The sequence below is a fragment of the Panicum virgatum genome, chromosome 6N (assembly GCF_016808335.1).
Source record: "Panicum virgatum strain AP13 chromosome 6N, P.virgatum_v5, whole genome shotgun sequence".
Classification (NCBI taxonomy): Eukaryota; Viridiplantae; Streptophyta; class Magnoliopsida; order Poales; family Poaceae; genus Panicum; species Panicum virgatum.
The window spans coordinates 21,253,511-21,280,348 of record NC_053150.1 but is presented as its reverse complement, the minus strand read 5'-3'; the positions used below and the strand labels follow the sequence as shown (position 1 = coordinate 21,280,348).

The window sequence follows — 26,838 nt, the reverse complement described above, 5'->3', positions numbered from 1 at the left end:
CCCTCTAGTTGTGTTGGCTGGATTCGCCACTGCTTAGGATCTACCACCAGCTATAATACTTACTCTAAACTGACGCAAATAGGTTCTTAAGACCCACGCGGCAGTTAGTAGTTGCAAAAGTAGGCTCATCCCTAATCACGGTACGAGCTCAGACACTGCACAAGAGATTGGACTCCTTTGCACGTGTGGATCGTATAACACTGACACATGTATCCGGACCCACGGACCAGTAGCCCAAAGCCTGTAAAAAAAAGATTTGAAGGTTGATGACTACAACAAAAAATCAACTGGGCACCAAAACAGACATCGGTGCCGTTGCTGCATAGATGCTGACTTGTTCTACAACGTAAGTCTTTCTTCGATTCTATTTGGATCCATAGACTAAAAAAACCAGATTTAAAATTTATTCCATGAGATGATCCAAACAGATGGAGTAAAATATTAAAGTTTAATTCCACATAAACTAAAATTTGGACCGGTTTATGACTGCTCCACTCCACGAAATCCAACTCCACTCAACTCCCAAATCTTCGTGCCAAATATGTCAACTCCACACACTCCGGCTTCGGAAAAAGATATAGATCTAGAGGTCAGCTCCATGGATTTTGTAAAGCACCTCAGGAGGAATAAATCTTCCCTGACTTTGGCCCCGGCCACCGACACGTGGAAGATTCTTCAAATGCATAGACACGAAAGTCAGAGGATCTGTTTTCCTCTCGAGAGGTTCTTCACAAACTATTTTCATACCTCCTTATGAAGTTGCGAAATAATTACCCATCTTTACCATGAGTTACACACATACTAACTTTGGGAACATATCAGATGCAAACCGTGCAAACTTCAATTTGGGACACCAAATCAATATCCAAGAAGCATGAGGGGATTGAGTAATTTTACAATTAACAACCCGCCTCTAATCATACTTTTGCAAATCCCCCCTCACACTCCCCCTACGCTGCCCCTTAAATGTTGATATGGTAGTCCAGATTGAAGTTTGCACAATTTGCATATGATATGTTCCTTACACAAGTACGCAAACATAAGTGTTTCTCATCCCCACGCCAGCTCCGGCCACTACTACAAAACAGGCCTTTGTTCCTGGCCATTTGTCCCGGCAGCCTTTGGGCCCGGGACAATAGGTGGCTTTTGTCCCGGGTCCAACGGCTAGCCGGGCCAGCGGGGGGGACGGGGGCCTTTTGTCCCGGTTGGAGACACCAACCGGGACAAAATGGGAGCCTTTTGTCCCGGTTGGTGGTTCCAACCGGGACAAAAGGCCCGCGTAGCCTTTTGTCCCGGTTGGAACCACCAACCGGGACAAAAGTCCCCCCTTTTGTCCCGGTTCGTGCCTCCAACCGGGACAAAAGGCCTTGCGCCCCTTATCCCCTTCCCTCTCCCCCCGCCCGAGCCATTCAGCTCACTTGTTTTCTCTGTTCTTGGCTCGGGATAGAGGAGTTTTGCTCATTTCTTCACCACATTTGTGAAGATCTTTGATTCCCCGTCCATCCATCTGCTCTAAAGGTTTGGGGCTTGTTTTTCTCTTCTTCCTTGGCTTGTATAGCTCATTTCATACTTTAGAAATAGAGAAAATGTGTAGCTAGCTCATTTCTTGGACATTATTTTGCTAGCTAGATTGCATATGTAGGCGTAATTTTCTTTTAGATTTAGATGAGTATATGGATAGTAGAAATTTTTAGAATGAGTGTAGATACTTCATGTGATGTACTTGTATATATGACCATATTGTGGATAGTTGATTTTTTTATTCGTGAATGAATTAATGAAATGAGTATATTATAGAATTTTTTGTATTATGAATGGATTATTTTGACACTCTAGTGATGTATTTAATCAGGCTCACATTGAAACCATCTAGAAGCTAAAAAAATCTTTATTTCGAAACAAGTATACGTCGTTAATCTCCATCCAACGGTGATGGCACTACCTTTCAGGGATACACGATGCGCTATAAGGACGTCGCAAATCGGTTGGTCGCATCACCAGCACTTCCGATTGATAAGAAGACAGCATTTGACGCAGTCAGCATGCCGTTGTTGTACTGAGAGCATATGAACGAGCATGCTGCCTGTGCCAAGTGCTGTGCCTATTAATCGTAAATGTTGGTGCTGCGACTAGCCGATTGGTGACATCCTTGTACCGCACCGTGTCCCCCCGGAAGGCAGTGTCATCACCGCAGGGTTGAGGTTACTGACATATACATTTTCAGAAATAAAGGTTTATTTTTCTTCTAGAGGGTTTCTGGATATTGAAAAGAGTGTACTCCTGGAACTGAAGGGTGTCAAAGTAATTAGAAGTTATAGAGATTTCTTTCAATTAATTAGAGATTTCTTGAGGATTAATGATACATTTCGTCTTTTTTTATATAATTTCATTGTTCATTGCAAGAGTTATTAATCTGATCATTGTAATTGTAATAGTAAATAATTTTTGCTTTGTAATGGTAAGAATTTATAATTTTGTGGAAAATAAAGGTATTTTTCTGTAAAATATGGCTTCAACAGCTGGAGGGAGTGGCGCCGGTGGGGGTGATCGTTGTCCTTCTGGAGAGAAGGGCACAACTCGAGTAGGTCGTCGGTCCAAAAAACCTAGTGCTTTTCATAGGGCAGCGCTCCGTTATTTGGAAAAAGAATATAGAGAATGCATGGCAAGGGGCGAGGAACCTCCGTTTGATCTTGAGGATTTATTGCGGCGTTACGGTTCGTCACCACCAAACTCGGAGGTTTCAGCTCCGCCATCTTATTCTGCGCCAGCAAGAAATCCGTTAGAACATTCTGCGTTCCAACGCAAGGACGGTTGAAAACCTATGTGTTGTTGACCGAATTTTTAAATTTCATGTATAGTACTCCTTTGTTAAGTTCTGTAATGGATTAAGTACCCCTTTTAATTAATCAAGATGTATGATAGATATTGCATATCTTTTAATTATTCATGTTATGTTACATTTAGTTTAATTTAGGTTTGATATATTTTATTTATTCGATACGTGTAAAGAATTCAAATCGATTTATTTAAAATGCAGATGGACCGGCAATGGATGTACAATGCTGACCGACGTTCGAAAGAATTCATTGATGGCCTGCATTATTTTTTGTCTGTGGCTGAGGCAAACAAGCAGAATGGTTTTATGTGCTGCCCGTGTGTTCATTGCAACAATAACAAGGATTACTCATCTTCAAGAATCCTACACAGCCACATTTTCGCAAATGGTTTCATGAAAAAGTATGTTTGTTGGACGAAGCACGGAGAACAGGGGGTTACCATGGAAGACAATGAAGAAGAAGATTTTGACGACCACTTTCCCGGGAATGCTGGAATCGGTGCATTCGATGACGATATTCCCATGGAAGAGCCCGAAGTAGATGTAGCAGAAAATGATCCCAGCGACGATCTGGGGCAAGCATTGCACAATGTGCAGGCAGACTGTGAGAGTGAAACGGAGAGGTTGAAGTTCCAGAAGTTGTTAGAGGACCACCATAAGTTGTTGTACCCAGATTGTCAAAATGGATTTAAGAAACTTGGCACCACCTTGGAGTTGCTGCAATGGAAGGCGACAAATGGTGTATCCGACAAGGGATTTGGTGAATTACTCAAACTTGTTAAAAAAATGCTTCCTAAGGACAATGAATTGCCTGCCACAACGTATGAAGCCAAACAACTTGTTTGCCCTTTGGGACTGGAAGTGCAAAAGATACATGCATGCCCCAACGACTGCATCCTCTACCGAGGCGAGTACGAGAATTTGGATGCATGTCCCGTATGCAGTGCATTGCGTTACAAGATTAGAAAAGATGATCCTGGAGAAAGCGCATTATACGGTTCTTCAACAATCATCCTTGGTTGACCCATATATCGAGGAACACAAGAAAATTCTGCTCTCCAATTTCCCGGAAAAGTCTGAGGCATGGATTACACGTGAGCACATGAACACTTTCTGTAGCTGGTTGCGGAAGCATCTAATGCATAACATGGATATAAGTGAACAACTGTTCTTATTGGCTAGGGGACCATCTTGGAATATCTTAACATACCAAGGGTACGAGATAAATGGAAACACATTTTATACGATAGCCCAAGATAAAAAGAGTACCAACCAAAACAGCGGTGTTCGTATGGATGCCACGGACAATAATGGAAAAAAAGACACATATTACGGCTACATTGAAGAGATATGGGAGCTGGATTACGGTCCCAATTTCAAGGTGCCTCTATTTCGTTGCCAATGGGTTAAGCTATCTGGAGGAGGGGTAACAAAAGATGAGTATGGGATGACAATAGTTGATCTCAACAATCTTGGGTATAGAGACGAGCCATTTGTCCTAGCCCAGGATGTCGCTCAGGTTTTCTACATTAAGGACATGTCCAGCAAGCCAAAGAAGGGGATCAACAAGCAAAAGGATGAGCCTAAGCGACACATAGTTCTATCAGGAAAGAGAAACATCGTTGGAGTGGAGGACAAGACAGACTTTTCAGAAGAATATAATAATTTTGTTGCCATTCCACCTTTCGAAGTAAATGCTGATCCATGCATCCTGCTAGCCAATGATGATGCTCCATACTTGCGCCGTGATCATAATCAAGGGACATTTGTGAAGAGAAAGTCTGTTACCGCTAATCCTTCATGTACTTGAATCATTTTATATTATTGTATAAAAACATAATCGCAATTCGAATACTTTTATTATATATGTACTGTACAATTATATTTTATGTGTTCTTTATATTATTTTATATATTTTTCACTTAATTACTAGACTCAATTATAATTTCCATTCAATAATGGATTACTCAACTAATTTTATTTATTTCATGAAATTACATTCACATTAACACACTATACTCTTTCACTAACACACACAATCTCACTAACACACACTATCTCTCAAACTCACACACACTACTCATTAATATCATGAAATTGCTTAATTTTATCTAAAATTCACTTTTTAAATGTTAATATCGTGATAGAATCCACTTTCTATCGAAAAGCAACAGTTTGAAAATTAATTATTTTTGTTGCGTGTATCAAGTTTATATAGAGATAAGAAATTTTGTTCCATAATTTTTGGAATCATAATTTTATTAACTGAATTAACAAATGAAAGCCAATTTTAAAAGAGAAGTTAAAAGAAACAAAAACAAACATAACATTAGGCGGGAACGAGGGAAAACGGGCCCCTTTTGTCCCGGGTGGTAGATCCACCCGGGACTAAAGGTGGGCCGCGGGCTGGGAATTTTCCCGGCCCGCCCAAAAACCCCTTTTGTCCCGGGTGAATCCACCACCCGGGACAAAAGGTCCTTTTGTCCCGGGTGGTGGATTCACCCGGGACAAAAGGGGGGGCCTTTTGTCCCGGGTGAAGCCACCACCCGGGACAAAAGGTCATTTTGTCCCGGGTGGTGGCTTCACCCGGGACAAAAGGCCCCCCCCCATATATTTCCTAGCTCCCTCCCTCCTTCGCCCTTCCTCCCTCCCGCCGTCCGTTCCCCTGCTCCCCCCACCGCTCGAGCTCCCCGAGCACCGCCGCGTCGACGTCGCCGCCCAGAGCCCCGCCGCGCGAGCCCACGTCACCGAGCGCCGTCGTCCCTGCGAGCGCCGCCCCCGGCCTCCACTCCGCGCGCACGCCCTCGTCGGCGGCCTCCACTGCACGCCGCCGCGCCGCCGCCCTGTTGTGTGCGTGGGTATTCTTCTGTTCTTTTACAGATCGGGAGTTCGTTTGATTTGAGTATGAATATAGTGATGTATTTTGACACGGAGAGAGTATAATTAGTATTGATTTAATTATATGTATTTTGTCCCACAAAGAATGTATTTTTGTAAACAAATCTGCTTCCTGAAGGTTTAGAATTTTAGCAAGGGTACTGATCTATCGACTATGCGTGCAAGGATCAATTTTGTTTTTTTTTAAAGATTCGTGCAGGGATCAATAAGGGAGGAAAGAAAGAAGAGAAAATCATAACACAAGCAGAGAAGAGCTTTCTGTTGAGATTTTCTTTTTAATGTTGGTCTCCTCTCATATATTGTTTGAGCTGATTCTATCGAGTGGACCAACCCCTTAAAACATACTGAGAGTGTAGTTTCTAAATTAAAGAAACGTTGGAGAGAAAAAAATGAATGTGTAGTTCCTAAAAAAAGGTTTTTAGAGTGTATTTTTTTCATATTGTAAAGATATATGTAAATCTATAAAATTTAGGGCGTGTTTAGTTTCCAATTTTTTTTTGGGTTTGGCTACTATAATATTTTCGTTTTTATTTGGTAACTAGTGTCCAATCATGAACTAATTAGGCTCAGAAGATTCATCTCGTTATTTACAGCTAAGCTATGCAATTAGTTATTTTTTAAACTCCATTTAATACTTCATACATGTGTTAAAAATTTGATGTGACGGTGAATCTTAAAGATTTTTGAGAACTAAACATGACCTTACTATTAACACCTTCTTCAGCGGACTAGAAGGCGAGTTGTTTTCATCTCATTCTTGATGTGTCCATTTACATTATTGCCTGGCTGGGCTTCTGGTCCAAACAGTGTTGATAAGCTCTCTGCAGCATGGGATGAGGAGCCTGAGCTGTGCTCATAGCTCGCCCTGAGCCCACGTCCCCCCCGCTCCGCGTTCGCCCCAGTGTGCCTCCGGCCCTCGGCTTTGAGCCCTTCGCCTTCGGCCCTCGGCCCTCCGCCTATCCCTAGCCGCAAATTTCTGGAGTGGATTATTTAGATAATTTTTAAGGGTTTTATTTGTATTCATATTTTAGTTACGATGGACCCGCGACACACAGACGCGGAAGACGAACAGTTCCTGTTGAATATGATTGGCGAAGGTCAAGGAGATGTCGCTGAACAAGCTGATGATGGCAGCAATACCGACATATATTTGAATATGTCCGGTGATGGAATTGAGGCACCATCTATTCAGGATGACGCTGCTGCTGAACAAAGTGCTAATGTACATATCAAAACTATACTTATTTGTAGTGACAATCATATTTTCATCTGAATCTATATGAATACTATGAATGTTTTTTTTATAGCCGTCTGGATCATCGTCGCAGCAGAAAAAGACGAAGCGAGGCCCAACAAAAAAACTGGAAGGGCGGTTCATTATAACGGAAGTTGGTCCAGATGGCGAACCGATCGCTCCAGAAGCTGCCGCCAAAAAATTCATAAGACAATCCGGATGTATTGTCAGGGACCACATCCCGATCAGCTTTAGGCTCTGGAAAGCTTCCAATCCAAGCGAGGAACGGGATGCGGTACCCGAAAGAGAAAAAGAATGGTGCTGGCGGGAGCTTAAGAAAAACTTCACGGTTCCAGCTGAATCCGAAGAGATATGCAAGCGCTGGACCCTGAGTAAGATGGCCGAACAACTGCGATCATTCAAGAAAATTTTGACGAAGAAATATATCAAGACCGGGACCACACCCGTATTTACCGGCGAGCTCGAAAAGCTCAGGGGTCACTGGGATGCATTTGTGGAATACAAGTCTTCAGAGCTTGGGCTTCAAAAGGTGCAGAAGGCCAAAGACAACGCCTCGAAGAAAGTGTACCATCACACTCTAGGCCAAGGAGGCTACAAGCTTGCAGTACCCAAATGGGAGAAGATGGAGCAGGATCTGCTTGACAGAGGCATCCGACCTGCGACCATGAACTGGCCTGAAAGGTCAAGGACCTGGTTTTATGGTCACGGGGGAAGCTTGGACCCAATGACTGGTGACTGCATCTATGGGCCAAACATCCAGCGAGCAGCCCAGAGACTACAGGAGGCCATACAAGCAGCGGCCGAGGGAACATTCCAGCCAGATAGAGAGAGGGACGAGCTGACTTACGCCCTTGGGAATCCAGAGCATCCGGGCCGCACAAGAGGCAAAGGCGTGGTTCCGTGGAAGTATGGGTTCAGGGATTACATTGATTCATATAGAAGCCGGCAAAGAAGAAAGAATGATGAGCGGGAGCACCTGCGAAGGCTAGAGGAACGGCTCATGTCACACGATCAAAGACTGGAGGAAGAGGTACAACGCCAAGTGGCCGTAGCAATGAGCCAGCAACAGCAAGCGCAAACGTTGCCTCCAGAGCCTAGTGTCGCAGCCGATCACCTGTCTCAGCGGAAAAGTAGCTGCGCTTCCACAGACGTCGCCGCTGCCGAGCCCACGGGGATCCAGGCCGCAGTTGAAGCGTCGGCCCCGCAGCGATTTCCAGTGGATGAGATCACCCACCGGACACCTTGTGACCTGCAGACTGCCGTTAAGAACTTAATGTTCACTGTTGCGTACGGTACCGCCATGCCAACCGAACCAGGCGACGTGTACCACGGGCAGCAAATTCCGCCTAGATACACAAGAGTTGGCGTGGAGCAGGTGTGCCAGGGTTGGGAGACGCTCGAGCTTGATATTCCTGGAGGCGATGGGGAGAGGACACTAGCAGAAGCCATTCATGGCTACATCCTATGGGATAAGCGCTACATTGTCCTAAAGTCGGATGATCAAACACCAAGACCGGCATCTCAGCATGCCTCTCCAAGACCGGCATCTCCGCAAAACTCCCCAAGGGCAGCACTGTCTCGGCAAGGTTCACCGGCACATTCTCCATCACCATCATCTCATGCGCCGATGAACACTCAAGCGTCACCGTCGCCTCCATGGTCACCCCCTCCGCCGCCGGCAAAGAAGCAGAAACGGCCGCCGGCAAAGAAGGTAGCTGCACCGGCTAGGGAGCCTCCAAAGAAGAAGGAAAAGAAGAAGAAAACCAAGGAGGCTCCTATTAAACCCTGGGACATGAGCCTTGAAGAATGCGATCGGATAACTCAAGAAAGAGTTAAAGAGCACTTCAAGCCGAAGCCGAAGCCGGAGCCCGAGAAAGTGATAAATCCGATAGATTTGAAATTTTTTAAGGGAATGTGCGAAGCAAATAAGAGAAAATTCATTCCGAGAGACCCCCCTTCAGACTACGAACGCACAATTATCAAAACTACTGAGAAAAAGAAGAGACAATCAAAGTCGTCGTCGTCCGACGTTCCACAGCTCGGAGCCCAAAAGAAACAATCAATAGAGCCTCTCGTAGTGGGACAGACGACGCAAGAACAAGACTTTGTTACATTTTTGAAAGAATCAAACCTGACGGCCGCTCAGATTGCAGGGGGAGAAGATATTCCAAAGGCCGATGTGGTCGTCAAATGGACGTTTGAGATCGGCAAAACTCTTGTACCCCCCGAAGTAGTGTCTGTGCTTCCAACGCAAATGTATAAGCTGCACCAGCACTACATGCGTGCGATGGCCGATTGCATCTTCATGCAGGGCGCAAAGATTAAAGATGACGATTTCTTACGGGGGGAGGCCATTCTATGGATAAACTGGGAAGAAATTTACCAACTATTCCATCAGGAGGCCCTCGACATCTCTATGGTCGCCTTGTGGGTTCTGTAAGTATTTTACTCTCCTTACGTATTGTTTTGCATGATCTCAACATACTGATCTCTTGATTTATTCGGTATCATGTAGAATGGAGATACATACTTGCAGAAGAAAGGGATACTCTCACCTCGGCTTCATCGACCCAATTACTTGTAATTGGAGGCTTCTACGCGACAATACCGATGAGATATTCCAAATGTTGTTCAAGTACATAAGCGTTTATCACAACAAGCAAATGATATTGTTTCCTTACAACTTTGCGTGAGTGATTCCTTCCGTCTAACTCTTTCTATTCTGTAATCGAATTGTTTAAACCTTAACTACCAAGAACTGCCTCCGTATAATCTTGCAGTGAACACTGGATCCTAATTGTCATAATTCCCGAGAAGAGCCTACTCGTGGTTATGGACTCATTGAGGAGACCTCCAGAACAATACGAAAATCTTCTTAACATGATGAAAAAGTAATTCTACCACTACTCCGTCCATGACCGATAATTTGAATCACTTTGTTACTTGACTATAATTGTTCTAATCATGCACAGGGTTTGGAAAGAATTCGCTAAAAATCATCCAGGCAAATTTGACAAGGAATTGAAGATCAAGACAGATTTTCCGGTACGCGCTTGGATGATTCGTTGCACGATTCATTAGTTTTATTATATATTCATGTAAATACCTGATAATTTCTTCTCTCTTAAAGTGTATGAGGCAGAAACCAGGCACTGTATTGTGCGCATACTATGTATGCGAGAACATCCATGGTCTGGTAGGTCCTCCAAAGGGCTGGACAGATTGGGAGGAGGAAGTAAGTAAAAAAACTTGTTAATATTTGAACTCGTATTTTAATTAGTCGAAATTAATTATCCCCTTTTTCCATAGGTCGGGGAGATGCGCGATAAACTCATACCGGAGGAAAAGGTTATGGCGATTCAAGAACAATTCTCCGGATTTATTGTTGAGCAAGTCCTCGATCCAAAAGGCGAATTCTACTATGATGGAATATCTAATATTGACAATCACAGTAAATATGACAATATACGCGTATATATGTAATTAAGAACGAATATAACTATGTAAATATATATGTGTGTCTATGTATTAAATTTCTATTTATGAGTATGTATGTATGTATTAAATTTCCAAAAGGCAAATTCTACTATGTAATTAAGAACGAATATACCTATGCAAATATGATGGAGTATGTATGTATTATATATATAAGCACTCCAATAATATATATGTGTATATATATATTTATATAATATTGGTCCTAGACATTTTCATATGTAAAGGAATTCACATGTATAGATATGTGTATACATATATATATAAGTGAATTAATTTATATATGAAAACTATCTAGGACAAATATTATATAAGTAACTATATATATATGTATATATTAGTGGAGATCATACACACTGAATTCCAATACATAAGTTTTATTGAAATGCAAAAGTATAATTGAAATAGAAAAAGAATTGAGAAAAGAAAAACATGAAAAAAAAGAGACCTTTTGTCCCGGTTGGTAACACCAACCGGGACAAAAGGGTGCGCCAGCCACGTGGGCGCTGGCTGCACCTTTTGTCCCGGTTGGTGTTACCAACCGGGACAAAAGGTCCTCTTTTGTCCCGGTTGCCACAACCGGGACAAAAGGGCACCCCCTTTTGTCCCGGACAGGCGTTCCCGGTTGGGAAACCGGGACAACAGCGGTTTCCCAACCGGGACAAATCAACGTTTTTGTAGTAGTGGGCAAACCCTAGGCAGCGGCACTGGAACTGAGCGGCATCATCGGCAGTTCGCCGGCAAAATGGATCGCATAGCCATCCCCTCATCCTCCTGCTTGCCACCCAGACTACGGATGAAAACGGTCGACGGCGGCATAAATCTGCAACCAGACTACGGATGAAAACGGTCGAAAACAATCGATGAAAGGCTCCACCATCAAAAATGAAAATGATACAATATTATCGGAAACAAAAATGGCATCGATATTACGGTAATTTCAGAAACAAAAATATACGGTCGAGAACACATCGGTAATGATCGAGATCTATCGAAAAGATATTTTAAATAATGATATTTGTAATACAATAGAGCACATCTCTAACCATCTGACTTCACACATTTCGTGCACAAATGCTGATGATTAAGATGTTAATTCAAGTATCCATTCATCCATAACATATATCTCATTTCATATTACTAAAATTTAGACAATAATCCCACCATCCAAGAAACTATTCATAGTCCTATGAATTTATATCGCTAGGTTGTGATTTAGGACTAGGACAAATGAGTCACCACTCTCTAAAAATATAAAAAATATAGATATGATATTTTGAAAATATAGATAGGAGGTGCTGGCATTATACATGAATATGGTATTTCTATCTGTAGAATACACTAGAATATCCGAAAATACAATAGTTTGCTCCGAAAATACAATAGTTCTCACAAACGATCGAATGATGCTATAATTATTTTCATTTTCATATTATTTTACTATTTTCGTTTATTATTTTCATTTTTGTTTTTTTTTAAAAGTCGAAGTCGATCAAATCTCGAAAACGATTCACGAAAATCAGAAATTACCCCAGACTCGCTCAGGGTCCGGTGCGAGCACCGTTGGCTTTGCTACGCCAAGCGCAGGCCATCGCGAGTAGGGATGGCAACGGGTACGTACCCGACGAGTAGTAGCCGCCCACACCCGTACCTGTCGAGACTAGATTTTACCCGTCGGGTTACCCGCACCCGCACCCGCACACGGGTAGAAAAATAATTTCATACCCGTACCCGGCGGGTAATTTCTACCCGACGGGTAATCCGCACCCGAAAACACACCCGCTATCGTCTTGGCCTATTTCGGAGTTCTCCACCATGGCTCCAACGCGCGGCAACGGGATCTGCAAGCTGCAGTCGCGCGCGAGGCTGTGAGGCGAGGGGCGCAGGCATGGAGCCGCTTGGGGGCGCCGGAGTTGGGGACGGGAGGGGGCGCCGGCCGCGGACGCAGAGCGGGAGAGATGGAGGCGGCTTGAGCGGCGACCCGTGACTCCATGAGGCGAGAAGCGAGGCCGCGAACTGCGCTGCGCGCCTGCAACTGTGACTGCGAGCCGCTTCGCTTGGGGGCGCCGAAGTTGGAGAGGGGAGGGGGCGCCGGCTGAAGATGCAGAGAGATGGAGGCAGCTTCACTGCTTGAGCGGCGAGCGGGTGACTAGGTGCGGCGGCTGGCACTTGCGAGTGGAGCAGGAAGTTGCGGCGGCTGGCACTTGCGAATGGAGCGAGGGAGAGGAATAGGGTTTCAGCTGTTCACAATATATATACTAGGCTAGTTTAATTGGACTGGGCTAAATTTATGGACTATATGGGCTAAAATAGTTTAGAGATTTAGGTTGTTTAGCATTTTGCTGCGGGTATTTCCTACCCGCGGGTAGGCAGGTATGGGTAGTATATATCCATACCCGTACCCGCTATACCTGATGGGTAAGGGATTTTGCCCAGTAACATACCCACAGGTAGAAAATTTGTTCCATACTCTCCTTAGCGGATAAAATCCGTCGTATATTCGGATTTCGGGTACCCATTGCCATCTTGAATCGCAAGCCTCGTGCTTGCAACGCACCGCCATACAATGTTGTTGGGCGCGACCCCTGCTTCTGCTGCATCCAGGTCCTCGTGTTCATGCATTGGCAGCTTTGATGAAACGCCTGCAGAAGTACATGCACCGGCTGGACACCACAGCCAGGGACATCTATTGTAACGGCACTATGTTCTGAGAGTCAAATAAAGTGAACATTTTGCGGAGCGTCTTTTTGGCGGAGATGTTGGATGATTCGAGACTACGATTTTAGTACTGCTTGGTTCAGACCTGTGCCATGTGATTGTCCTTCAGTACAGTAACATTTCTACACAGACCCAAAAACTGAACCACAGTTTAATAGACAAGGGGATTACCTAGACCAAATATTGCCAAATACTTAACACAAGCAGTGCTACTAATGAACAATGATATTACAGAAGCAGCCATTATACTGATTTCAGAAAATTAGCTTACATCGCCAATGGTTAACTGGCAGAAAATTTGTGCATTAAATAATATATGATACATATACAGACATACATGCTTGTCAAGTTAAATGCAATAAAGTACCAACAGAAACACATGGATACCACTAAGTTAAATAATGATTACCAAACACGCAAGCCAGTTTCGAACTAGAGCCAAAATTTTCTTGTGACCATTGAGCACACAATAGACAATAATACAATACACTTAATCCAGTACATACCTTAGTGCTGTGTGCTGGCAAAATACCACCACTGAAAATCGCCTACTGCCTTCCTTACCAGTTTAAAAGAACCTGAGACGTACTGAGTATAATGATAAAAACACATGAAATCAAATCTGTTTCTTTACAGGAAGACGTGCAAACAAAGATGGAAAAAAAAGGCCTTACTGTGGTCTCTCCAATGAAGTAGTTGCCAACTGTTTCACCAATTTCTGAATTATCTCACTCTCTGAAGTCAGTACAAACTGCAGATCCACCAAGGCAAGGACACAGCAAGGAGAAAAGCCAATCAAGCATAGCAGAAATATATAGCGCATGGACCAAGGCAAGGAGAAAAGCCAATCAAGCATAGCAGAAATAATTATCTTTCCTTGAAGTGACTTTGTTGCTTCCATAATGATGGGCACATATCATAATTGAGGATAGTAAAAATATTATTTACAAAATAAAGTAAATAAACTCAGTGAAGTAACACAAGACACACTGAAAAAATGGGGGAAAGAATCACATCAGGGACAACATGTCAGTGAAGACAAAATGAGATGCAAACAAATGCTTGATTTCCCTTCATCTCTTGAATCATTTTCTTTTCTACTTTTTCTTTCATCATCTCTACAGAACATTAGTACACATAAGATACAGAATCTAGCTAGCTACTTTCATTTATACAAGAATTACAGTTTTTGAGTTCCAGCATTCGCCTCAAAATTGGCTTGACAAAGTTAAACAACAGGAGGGGAAAAAATAGCTCCACAGCTTATCAAAAAGCCAATACCATGGGCGATAAAGTAACCAAAGAAAAGAAAGGAGAGTATTGCCCATGCCCCCCACACAAATCAATGAACAGCACATATTCTTCTTTAGTCAAGGATAGTACAAACAATATCTCGAGAGGAGTCAGATATCCTAGCAGCCTCAGCAATCCTGAGAGCCATGACAGATTTGTATGTTGCGAGCTCTGCATTTGCCATGAGAGACTGGGCTCTATTGCGAAGACGAACAGCTGTTTCTACAGCCTGTTTTGCTGCACGTTCCGCATGTGCAACTCTCTGCAAAGCTGCCTCCTCTTCAGCATGATCTGTCAACAATAATGTGCATATAGATGAATCTCGATTTAATTCCTCAATAGAAGGTTAGTCATGTGAATACTAAATCATTGACCAGTTCTCTTAGACCTATCAAATTTAGGGCAGAGCAAGGCTTCTCATTTGTGTCAAGGGGACAAGGTAGGTAATGTCAAAACAAAAGGGAGATAAATATTGTTTAATTTTCAGTCTGAACCAGAAATGTGTTTTTTTAGGGGGTAAGCGGGAAGCTCATCAGCACATATAATACAGGGCAGCTGTCTCATGGCTAGATTTCCTTGTCATATGTACATTTATTACTAATGCCATCTACCAGTAGGGTTTTTATGAAGTAGTAATTATAATTACCTTGCAATAAAGTTTCAGGCTTTCCTCGGCCAGCTTGGCTTTTTTGCCTCTTGAAAGATCTCTTTCTCTTCATGGCAGACTTTTGTGATAGATGTCCTCGCCTTAAGGGTGCACCCTGAGGATGAAACAACATATCAATTAGATGATAGAATTAAAACTTGACAGAGAAGAACAAGCTATAAAAAAATAAGCTTGGGAAATACATAGCTGGTATTACTTATATGATATAGTCAAGGCTACACAATACAAATGAGAAAGCGGTGATAAAAGAACTAAGTTTGTAAACGGGTACGAAATCCCCAAAATTACCTGAAATATCCTTAGCAATGGTGCAGCTCGCTTAGACCTCTTATTTGTCCAATACTCATACACAGCATGCACATTGTCATCCTTTCCTAAAGCAGGATATCTGGAAATAAGCTCACCCAAATCAATTATTCCTTTGGGATTGTTGTAGGCATCCTTTTCAAATATGCTTATTATCATCTCAAAATCTTCGTAAGAGGTATGCTTCCATTGAGAGCTATTTTGATTGGAATATGCATGATTCAATTGAATGAGCCACCGTTCATCCTCTGAGTCCATGTCATAAATAGAATCCCTTGAGAGAGCCCGGGCAACTTCATCATCCACCATCCTGATATAGTCCACAGGGCGTGAGAAAGGATCTGCAACAATCCCTTCCATGTCATCAGAAACCTCATGTACACCAGGAATCGGGATTGGCTTCCCCTGGGAATTGCGCTCACGGCCCACAACATGCAACTCTTTGAATAACAGCCAGTCCCACTTATCAGTGAACTCAAGCTTCCATGCATCGTCAACTGCCCAAATGTAGGCTTGAGTATGACGATTAACAACATGTGATCTCAAATCTGAAGGTTGAAGGGAGTACCTAGTAACATCTTGTATCTTCACAACTATACACCACTTATTGGTATCTGATAGTTCTAGCATAACTTCAGCACCTTCTTCCCTCCAGCATCTATCAGCTTGTATGATTAAAAGGTTTGCTTTGCTGTGAACAGAATCTATGTTCTGTCTCACCTCAGCCAAGGCCAGCCTTTCATTCATTCTGTCGACTGGACTCTTCAAAGAAGATCTCTTTCTCCTAGTTGATCCAATGGGAGTCGAAACATCGCTTTCATCCATGTTTTCAAGCAAATCAAGAGAAATTTCTAATGCTGCTTTAGGTTGGACAGGCTCCAGAAGAGGTTCCTGCCTATTTGATGGCATCTTTACTTCTGTATGGATGGCAACTGTGCTCTGCTTCATCCCAATCGCATTATCAGGTAATCTCGATGAAAGACGCCGTCGATTTCGGGGATGCCTCATTGATCTCCTCTTCCTTTGATGCTTCTTTAGCTTCAGACCATGCACCACTAGTCCAGCAACTTGTTCAAGGGGCAGGTAGTCTGAGACCACTCTGTGAGATTCATCGCTGCCAATGTTAGCAGTGGGTTTGGCAATACATGTGCTCTGAGCCCCAGAATACACATACAAAGGAGTGTGAGGATAGATTCCTTCAGCTACCCAAGACAGTGGGCAGCTCTGCCGGATCACAGATGGCAGATACATGGAATCAAGAGCTACAGAAGAATGCAAGCTCCGAAAGTATGAAGGAAGTGCTGAAAAAACAACTGACACCAGAGGTTCCGATTTATTGGCACCGTGAAGTGCACACCACCCACACTGCAGCAGAGGCCTGTGTAACAATGCGGACTACAAAAAGAAACATAAATGTTACACCAATTGTACAAGAAACTAAAATTGGGCAGATGAAGGCTGTAGAAAGCTTACAGTTCTCAGGCGCTGGAGCTTGACAAAGTGCACCCCCTGGGATGCAAAAGCAGCAGCAACGCCAGCAGACAAGATAAAAGTGGCTAGGTTTCGGACCTTGCCCCGCTGCCGACTGCGGCACATCCACCTCAGAACGGTTAGAAGAAGGCCCTGGAACCGATGAGAACTGCTGGAGCAAGACTTATCAACAAGGACGACAAGGGTCAAAGCCCCAGATTGAGCTGCAGAACCATCCACAAAGGCCGAGAAATGAGCATCCAAGAAGCCAGTTCTTGACGCGAACTCCTGGGAGGAGGAGCATGGAATCGCCGCAGTGAGGTCAGAGGAGGCGTCCGGCTCTTGTGGGAGCTGAAGAGGGGCGACCTTCAATCTCTTGCCCTTCCTCCTGGTGTATACTATTCCAAACCTCCTGCTGCCGTCCTCGTTCTCGGCGAGGACCTCGGCGGCGGGGTGCCTCCGGCGGCGGCGTTTCCTGGTGTAGACGATCCCGAAGGACTTCGTCAGAGGCGGAAGGACCGGCTTGGGGGAATCCTCTTTTAGGTGCTGCTGGTCGTGGTCGACGTCGACGTTGAAGGCGGCGGTGGCGGCCTCCTTGGCGTCCCAGCGGATCCGATCAGCGGCGAGGCGCTTGCCGGAGCGGAGGACCCTGGTTGCGGGGTCGGCCTGATCCTTGGCTTGCAGCGGCTTGGGAGCCTTGGGCATGAATACGCGCGTGGAGCGGCGAGCCCCGGCGGCCGGCATGGGCTCTTCGTCCTCCGCCTCGTCGTCCTCCTCGCCTCCGTCTTCTAACCTCGCCTCCGTCGTCGTCGGGCCCGAGCCCCTCCGGAGGAGGCGGCGGCGGCGGGGATCCGATTGCGATCAGATCCCGCCCGGTGAAGTGGGGGTGGATTGAGTGGTCGTCGTGAACGCGTAGGACAGGATCTGCGGGGCAGAAGGGGAGGCGGAGCAGCGGGGTTTAGGTAGGGAGTCGCAGGGTAGGAGGGGGGGCGGGGTTGCCGCCGACTCGCCGCGCCGCCCGCGGCCGCCGCAAGTAGAGGGACGGGAAGCTTCGGGGGCGGCTAGGCTAGGGTTACAGCGACGCGACGGCGACGTGCGCGTTCGTTTGTGATGAGATTGGGCCGGTGGTGGGCTGCTTGGGCTTTCTTTCGGCTTCCGGATCCCCAGAAACCAACCAAGTCTTCATTTCCCCCTAAAAAAAAAAGCTTCATTTGCCTGTCGGACCGGCACCGGATCACCGGTTCGGTTCTTCCGTTTTCTCCGTACTGTTCCTAGAATTCTAGGAAAGCAATAGGTAACCAGGCAACCAGCTCAAGAAAAGAAAATGAACAGATTGCGGTTTGACATGGATAATTTAATTTTGGCTGCAATTTTATATTTCAACATACTTATAAAATATTGCAAATTTTAGGACAAGTGTATACAAGTCAAATTTCAGGAGTTCAATTTTGATAGATACAAATTGCTGCTATAGTTCATATAAAGAAAACCAGATTGGAATCTCAGAAAAAAAACTAGTTTGGAGGACAATTACATTTGTTGTAGTTTTCCGGTATATACAAATATAAAAGGATGTTTATTACTTGACACTAGTTTCTCTTTGATTAAAATTTCTCCATTATGGAGGAAAGAAACCATACATGGGATCTATCCATTTCATTTTTAGTGGTTTTATAAAAGTAAAATAGACTGTCCCTCAACTTTATCCCATGGGTGTTTGTCCTAAACAATCATCGGCTAATCTAGTCATAAACTATCATCGGCTAATCTAACCCCTCAACTTTCGTTTTTAGGTCAAACTCGACCGTGTACTGGTGTAGCTCTCCAAATTGAAACTAATAAAAAAGTTATTTTTACCTTTGGCTCCTTTTTCCCCTCAATTTTTTAGAATTGCTAACCCATACCATCCTACTTAGTGCTAAAATTTGCAAATAGATTGTCTAATATACTCCTTCCGTTCTGAAATGTAGGTCATTCTATAGTTCAAATTTTATAAATGTAAGGCATCATGGGTTGAAAGTGGACCTAATCATCTTAATCGTGCATCGTTTCCAAGTCTTTCCCAACAGAAAGACGTACATGCAGCCATGTAGGGGGAGGTGCATGAGAAAGTGTATGCTACTTTAATTAGCATATATTTAGTTACCCAAATAGAATCCTAATGCTTAATAATTAGAGATAGAAGAGTCTTTTCTACCACTCATAATCTATCCTAAAAACTTTAGAACATCTTATATTTGGGGATGGAGGGAGTAAGTTCTAAAAACCGACTATGCAATTTCTCCATTAATAGGGAAATTATGCAATGACACTTGAGTGGAAATTGAGGAGGGTAGGAAGGAGCCAATCGTAAAAGAGATATGCCACATTATTCTCATGCTAATATGGAGAGCCACATCATGATGAGGATGAGTTTGACTAAAAAATGATAAGGATGAGTTTGACTCAAAAATGGAAGTTAATAGATTAGATTGGTCAATTTGAAAGTTGATGAGATACAAACTTGATTCTCATGGCAAAGTTGAGGGATGCAAATATCTGTCTTGCCCACTGTTCGTCTAAACGGTTGTTTAGCCTATTTACACATTGTTTTAAATGCTATGTAGTGGTACACTGTTTCTATTTAATTGGTTATTTTGACCATTTAAATGAGCATTTTGCCCATTTAAACACCACTTTTTCTAGAAATAATGGACTAAATGGTAGGCGACCGACTGTTTACCATTTAACATTTAGTATAATATTGCCTTTATAATCCTTTTTATGAAGGACACCTTTGGACATAATAAAAACAAGGTTCACATACCTCATCTGGATGTGTTGTGCCTCCACTTCACCTTGGCTTCTTATTCTCCTATGACAGCAACCTCTTCTGGTGAGGTAGAGTTGGGCCTTTGAAAGGATCTTGGAGATGCTTAGAGGGGGGTGAATAGGAGAACCTGTAAAATTTAAAAAATTCTTCGCAGCGGTTAAATAGGTCGGAACTTCTGACAATGTATAGTAAGTTCTGATTGATCGAAACTTCCGACACCGGATCGGAGCTTCCAACAATAGTAAGAATTTGTGAAAATTCAAAGTTAGAGTTGAATCTGCAGAACCTGTTTGAATCAAAACTTCACCAGTAACCTGGAGGTGATCATGCACAAAGAAACAACACACAAGAGTAGATCAGGACAAAACAAGTTCTAGATCAACAAGAACTAAGTAAAAGCAATAAGAACAAGTGACACAAGATTTGTTTCATAAGTTCACTCCTATGTCTCGGTTGAGGAGCTCACAAAGAGCCGGGTTGTCCACTAACCCTTTACCCCCTAAATCAACCACTAAGAAGGATTGAGTCACTACAATCAAATCCATAAAGGATTGGGGGGTAATACAAACTTCCCAGTGGCACGCACACACACACACGAGAGGACGCTCATCGAAAGACACCTAACCATCTAGAAGTAAGCTTCAAGAGTAACAAATGGGAATTGAACCAAGGAGATGGTTATAGTGCTCTTGAGCTAAACTTGGCTGCACTCACTCTTTAACGGCTCAAGTCTCACACCTCAATCTTGCTCTCACCCAAGCCGTAGCTCAAATCCACTCAAATTTTAGCTCAAGGAAGGATTGGGGAGAAGGTTTGGAAGCTCAAGAGTGTGTTTTTGCGGGTGGAGTCAGCAGCATATGAAGAGGGGGTGAGGGGGCATATATACCCAAGCTTGTTACTATGTAGAATAAGATATTGTTGGAAGTTCCGACCCTAGGTCGGAACTTTCGACCCAGTCAATTTCAGCTGGCTGAGAGCCCCTCGTCAGAAGATTGTTAACAATTCTGATGATGGTGATGGTCAGAACTTCCGACCTATGCAGTTTTTGCAGGAACACGTGCATGAGTGATTCATTTCTCTCAAAACTTTTTAGCATCTCAAATAAACACTTTTGCCTCTCCTAGCAATCTTTTTGGATCCCTCTTAATAGTACGATATTTTCTATACTTAAATTCAAAATCAAAATAATAAAAAGATCTTCAACGAAGCTCAAACACCATCCTTTAAGCAACTAACCGTCGTTTCTTGCTCTTTTACATTTCAATGAACTTTGAACCTATTCGTGACTTTAATAAACTCATTAGCTCCTTAATTATGTATGTCATCGACACCAAAATCCACTGGGGGGATGGGCGCAAATGCACTTACAATCTCCCCCTTTTGATGATTGATGACAACACAATTAAGTCTCACAAGATATTCATAGAATCATTTGAATTCAATGATATAGTTGAGCTCTTCCTCAATTTGTGTATTTTGTCAAGATTAATTCTTGCACAAATCAAGAGAGCTCCCCCTATGCCAATGCATTCGTGCGATGCAAAGTGTCAAGAATATATCCGTGATGCATATGACAAGATATATCACAACAATAAAGTAAAATAAACATTACATCAAGACAAGAGCATCACAAGCATTGAGTTCTAGATCACACTAGCATAAATATGTCTTACAAAATCAAATTGTCACTTGGCACACCATCAAGCATAACAATCATAGCACAAGTAGTCTTCCATGTTCAGAAGCACTAGATAGAGTTTGAATCCAAGATAGGATAGATAAAGTTTTGAAACAACTTTCCAAATTCCCAAAGCCACGTGGCATATGGTGAGCTCCCCCTAGCATCAAGCGCCAAAAAGAAGAGGTCCTACCATAACCACTACTCATCGTCGTCATCATCATCATCATCGTCGTTCCCGACGTCCTCTGTGGGTGTGTCAGCAGCGGGCACATCATCAATTTCCTCACGCCCACCTGTTGACGGTCATTAACGACCAATTTTGACCGTGAACAAATGCACAAAAGGGAACCACAAAGAGGAATAAATGCTAGCATAGGGTTTATTTATTAACAAATTCCACATATGGTGCTTGAGAATGTATGCAGGTGGTTTTGAACTAATTTCGCAGGTTTCAAGTATACTTTGGCACGACATAAATCGCAGAAATTATCAGAGCACCGATTCAGGTTCAAATGGACCAAGTGTAGCCCAAGAACCCAGTTCAGACCACTCAAGACAGGCCAAGCTCAACTGGGTTAAGACAAGGAAGCTCCAGGACAGCCTGCTGGACGAAGCTTGGGGCAGTTGGCCCACCTGGTAGGCCGACCGACCTACTGGTCGGCTGACCAGGCCCATGGGCCACACCGCCTCAGTTTTGACATGTGGCGCCTCCCTGCTGGTTGCTTAAGTCGGTTCTAGGTGCTTCAACCCGTGGCTCCCTCCTATAAATACAAGGGGAGGGGGTAGAGGAATGGACACACACACACACACACATCACACCCTCTCAACTCACCTTTCTCCCTTGGAGCTTGAGGCCTTCATCCTAGATGCTTAGGTAGACTAGGAGGTGTAGAAGAAGAGGAGGAGAGTGACGAGGAGTCGGGGGAAGCACCGGGTCTATCGGCACTCTTCTCCGCTTGTACCTTGACGGATGCTTATTCGGTTGTAGGTGTTCGAGACTTTCTTTGTTTGTTTATTTGGAATTAGAGTTTAGATCGCAAGTTATCATCTTTGCCTTATATTAGTTGATGTGTATGCTAGCGAGTAGCATTTGATCTTAGCTTAAGACCCCGGATAGAAAAGGGTAGTCTTGGCCAGGGATAAGGTTAGTAGGGAAAGGCGTAGACGTGGTGTCTAGGCTGGACTATACCACTCAGTTGTCTGATAGTCCCACGGTTTGTAGAGGTAGCTGGCCGGTGGTGACAGCCCTGTTCGAGCCTTTTAGTAATCCTCCATGTTCGGATATCAGATAGAGCACATATTGGAACTACCGGTTTGCATAAGTCAGTCGATGTCTTTAGCTCGAAGTATAACAACGACGTGATCTCTTCTTCTAGGCATATATTCTAGATATAGAAAGTTCTCTCTTCTGTCTTCTCCACACCGGTGCGTGTGTCCTTGGATGAGCCTAAAGCTGTAGATAGCGTACTCACGTTCCTCAGTGGGTACGATACCCTGGAATACTCATGGGTGAAAGCTACAGTGGTATCCGTGCGCTTGCGGATTTTATTCGTACTCTGTTTCCTTGATGGCTATTCTGGTTACCATCAAATACCCATCCATCCCGAAGATCAGAGCAAGACCACATTCACATGCCCCTATGGAACATATGCCTACCGACGAATGTCGTTTGGGTTATGTAACACACCCGCGTCATTCCAAAGATGCGTGATGTCCATTTTCTCCGACATGATCGAAGAAATTATGGAAGTTTTCATGGACGACTTCTCAGTCTATGGGACGACCTTCGATCATTGTCTAGAAAATTTAGACAGAGTCTTGTAGAGATGCCAAGAGAAGGACCTGATCCTCAACTGGGAGAAATGTCAGTTCATGGTCCATGAAGGCATCGTTTTAGGACACTTAGTGTCCGAAAGAGGGATAGAGGTGGATAAGGCGAAGATAGAGGTCATTGAACAACTTCCGCCTCCCATCAATGTGAAAGGAATAAGAAGTTTCCTTGGCCATGCCGGATTCTTTCGAAGGTTCATCGCAAACTTCTCCCAGATTGCTAGACCCCTAACAACTCTCCTAGCCAAGGATGCTCCTTTCCAATTCACAGATGAGTGCCATAAAGCCTTTGACACGCTCAAAAAGGCACTCATCTCGGCTCTAGTCATTCAACCCCTAGATTGGAAGCTCCCATTCGAGATCATGTGTGATGCTAGTGATTACGCGGTGGGGGCTGTACTTGGTCAAACCAAGGATAAGAAGCATCACGCGATCGCGTACGCAAGCAAGACACTTACCGGATGTAAGGATCGATGGACCAAGAGGGGGGGTGAATTGGGCCTTTTTCAAAATTCTAAAGCAATGAAACAACCTTAACCTATGCAAGGCTAGTAAGGCTCAATTCACCAACCGGCTAAACAAAGCAAACTACACAAGCTAACAAAGATATGAAACTAAGCAAGGTAGAGCTAAGCTATGATCTCTAGGGTCAAGCACATGAAAGAAAGCATGAAAGTAAGTGCTTGAAATGAAAGAGAGTGCAAGAGACAACCGGATTTTTCCCGTGGTGTCGATGTGTTGGCACACACCCCTAATCCACGTTGTGACACTCACTAAGAGTCTTGTCACCTCCCATGTCACCGAGACTTGGGCGCTCACTAAGAGTCTCCGTTCACCATCCCGGCGTGGTGGAGCTCAAGCCACGTACAATCTTCTTCTCCGGGCTCCCACAATCCTTGGCAAGCTCCGCGAGAAACACTTCGATCACCAAGATCGTCTAGGTGCTGCCAAACACCAAGAGTAACAAGTTCCTAAGCCTTCACTTGACCTACACTCAGTTGGCCCTAGCTCAAGCACACTTGCTACACTTGCAATGGATGAGTTCTTCAAGGTTGAAGCACAAACTAAGCACTAGATCTTCTCTCTTTTGCTCAAAGCTCTATTTCTTCTTCTCAAGGGTGGCCTCAGGTTTTCAAGGTGTCAAAGGCAACTGAAATGAACCAGGGGGTACCCTTATATAGAGTGGAGGAGGTCACATAGCCGTTGGAGGTTTTCTGCAGAAAAACCGTGACCACCGGAAGAACCGACGATATAGAAAATATGGGCATCGGTTCAACCGGTCTCTCTGTGTCAAAGAAGTAGCCGTTGGAGTTCTGACACAGTATCCACGCTTGCGTTATTGCACCGGTGCATGCTCCGTAGGGGCATCGGTTCAACCGGTGCTGAAGAGGTTCACTGATCAACTCAAACAAGCGTTCTGGAACAAAGTACATCCAATGCACCGGTGCTTTGATTCTGAACCGTCGGTTCAACCGGTGCTGAAGAGAAATTGGAGTCAACCAAACATGCTCTCTGGAACAAAGTACATCCAATGCACCGGTGCTTTGATTCTGAACCGTCGGTTCAACCGGTGCTGAAGAGATGTTGAAATCCATCAAAACATGCTCTCTGGAACAAAGGACTTTCATTGCACCGGTGCTTATCTTCTTGACCATCGGTTCAACCGGTGCTTTACTTGATATCTGCCTTCATCCAGAGAAGATGGACCGACAGGGCATCGGTCCTTCCGCCATGCATCGGATGCTCCGATGCTTGTGCACCGGTTCAACCGGTGCTACTGATTTTCTTTGTTTTCAGCTGTTTTGACTTGGATTCGAATGTGACTTTGATTGTTTCTTCTTCCAAGAGTTGTGTTGACTTCTATTGACCATCTTTTGCTGTTTTTGAGTGAGTGTGTAATATGTCTAGGGCCAACTCAAGTTTGATCAAGCTACTAACTCATGAACCCCTCTTAATAGTGCGATCACTACAAAACTATAAAACCTATACTAACCTAACTGTCCTTCTCAACCTTGTGACACTTAGGACTAGAAAGATCCTTAGCCTTGACAAATATAAGTTAAAAGCCGAGATCGCCTTTTTGAATGACCGAAATTGAGGGGCCTCTCTTGACATACGACCAAATGAGCGATAATGATCTATTAAGCTGCACAAACTCATTAGTCACAATAATGGTTGTCATTAATCACCGAAACATACCTTGAGGGCCTAGATGCTTACAATCTCCCCCTTTTTGGTGATTGATGACAACACAAACATAAATAACGAGAGAGCGAGAAAGATAAAGCAAGATAAACACAAGCAAACTCGAAAGCAGGACCAAAGAGCTCAACGGCTCAAACGAAATCCATAGATATGTCTCAAAGCACGGCATACTCAAGCGACAAATGTACATATCCATGAATTAACACCAAATGTGATACAAAGAATCAAAGTCCTGATAACTACGAGCTCTCTCTCTAGCTCTACCCTCCCCCTAACTCTCTACCCTCCCCCTAACACCTCTCCCCCTTTGGCAGCAAAGCACCAAAAAGGAAGGCGGTCTAATCCTGAGCAGGAGAAGGCGGGGTCTTCCGGCTGGGTCCGGTGGAGAACTGAGCGGCGGAGTCGTCGGCGTCGTCGTCTGTCCAGTCGTCATCGACCGAAGAAGACTTCTGCTCGACCGGAGTCGTCGGAGCAGCAGAAGTAGCTGGAGTAGCGGTAGGAGCTGGCGCGGCGACGATCGTGGAGTCCGTCGGAGGAGCAGACGTGACGGGAGTCAGGTCTGGCTGAGTGGGGCGCACGACGGACGGACGGAGCACCTCGGGCTGAGAAGGAGAGTCGAACGTGAGTGACTGAGCCGAGGGGTGCTGGAGCTGGTGTAGGATCTGCTGCTGTCTATGAAACTCTGCACGCTGCTCGGCTGTCCAGACACTAGGCTGTGGAGCAGGAGCCGGGGCAGCAGTAGGAACAGGACTGGCAAACAACCCGGTCGGTAGAAGTGGTGACACCGGGAAAGATGACAAGGGTGTCTGCATGAAACCGCCAGCAGGTGGAGGAGGAGCAGTGGGGTCGAACTGGAGCTGCTGGGGTGTAGGGAGCTGAGGCTCAGGCAGTCCAGTGTGTCGGTACAGCTGACCGAAGCATCCCGAGAAGAAGGTAAACATCTGCTGCTGGATCTGGGACTGCTGCTGAAGCTGTAACCTCATGGCCTCCTGCTGCTGCCGAATCCCCTCAAGCACTAGAGTCTGGGCCTCCTGCTGGCGAGCCTGCTCGGCCTGCATGCTCAGCTAAGCTGCTGCAAATCTGTCCTGCTGATCTGAGAGCCGAGTAAGAATAGCAGCGAGTGCATCGGGCTGAGTGACCTGAGCGGTGGAGACTGGAGGAGCGGGGGCTCGTGCTGCACCAGAAGATCCTGCCTCATCATCATGAGCTCCTCGAGGGACGGTAACAGTGGGAATGAAGTCCTCGTCATCCTCCGAGTCCTCTGAGTCAGTGATCAGGTAGTGTGGGAGCTGGGCCTCTGCAGCTGCTAGTGAAGCGTCCTCGGCTGCTGTCGGATCATCTGCAACTCTGCCCTCAGCCAAGAAACGCTAAT

The 26,838-nt window shown here is 44.6% G+C and overlaps 1 protein-coding gene across 1 annotated transcript; it reads right to left on the bottom strand.

Moving 5' to 3' along the window:
• Positions 1-14,246: 14,246 nt before the first annotated feature.
• Positions 14,247-18,045, bottom strand: LOC120678397. Its single transcript, XM_039959577.1, has 4 exons — positions 16,942-18,045; positions 15,451-16,863; positions 15,142-15,256; positions 14,247-14,786 (listed from the first exon to the last, which is right to left on the bottom strand). The coding sequence occupies exons 1-4, from the start codon at positions 17,680-17,682 to the stop codon at positions 14,569-14,571; spliced, it is 2,487 nt and encodes an 828-aa protein (XP_039815511.1). The 5' UTR covers positions 17,683-18,045; the 3' UTR covers positions 14,247-14,568.
• Between the last annotated feature and the right edge of the window lie 8,793 nt (positions 18,046-26,838).

What these genes read in the sequence shown, in the direction of transcription:
- LOC120678397 (XM_039959577.1), bottom strand. Translation starts at nt 17,682, where the DNA reads ATGCCGGCCGCCGGGGCTCGCCGCTCCACGCGCGTATTCATGCCCAAG. An exon ending in AGCTCCAGCGCCTGAGAACT is followed by an intron (nt 16,864 to 16,941) that starts GTAAGCTTTCTA and finishes TTCTTTTTGTAG; the next exon opens with TCCGCATTGTTACACAGGCC. An exon ending in GCCTGAAACTTTATTGCAAG is followed by an intron (nt 14,787 to 15,141) that starts GTAATTATAATT and finishes TATTGTTGACAG; the next exon opens with ATCATGCTGAAGAGGAGGCA.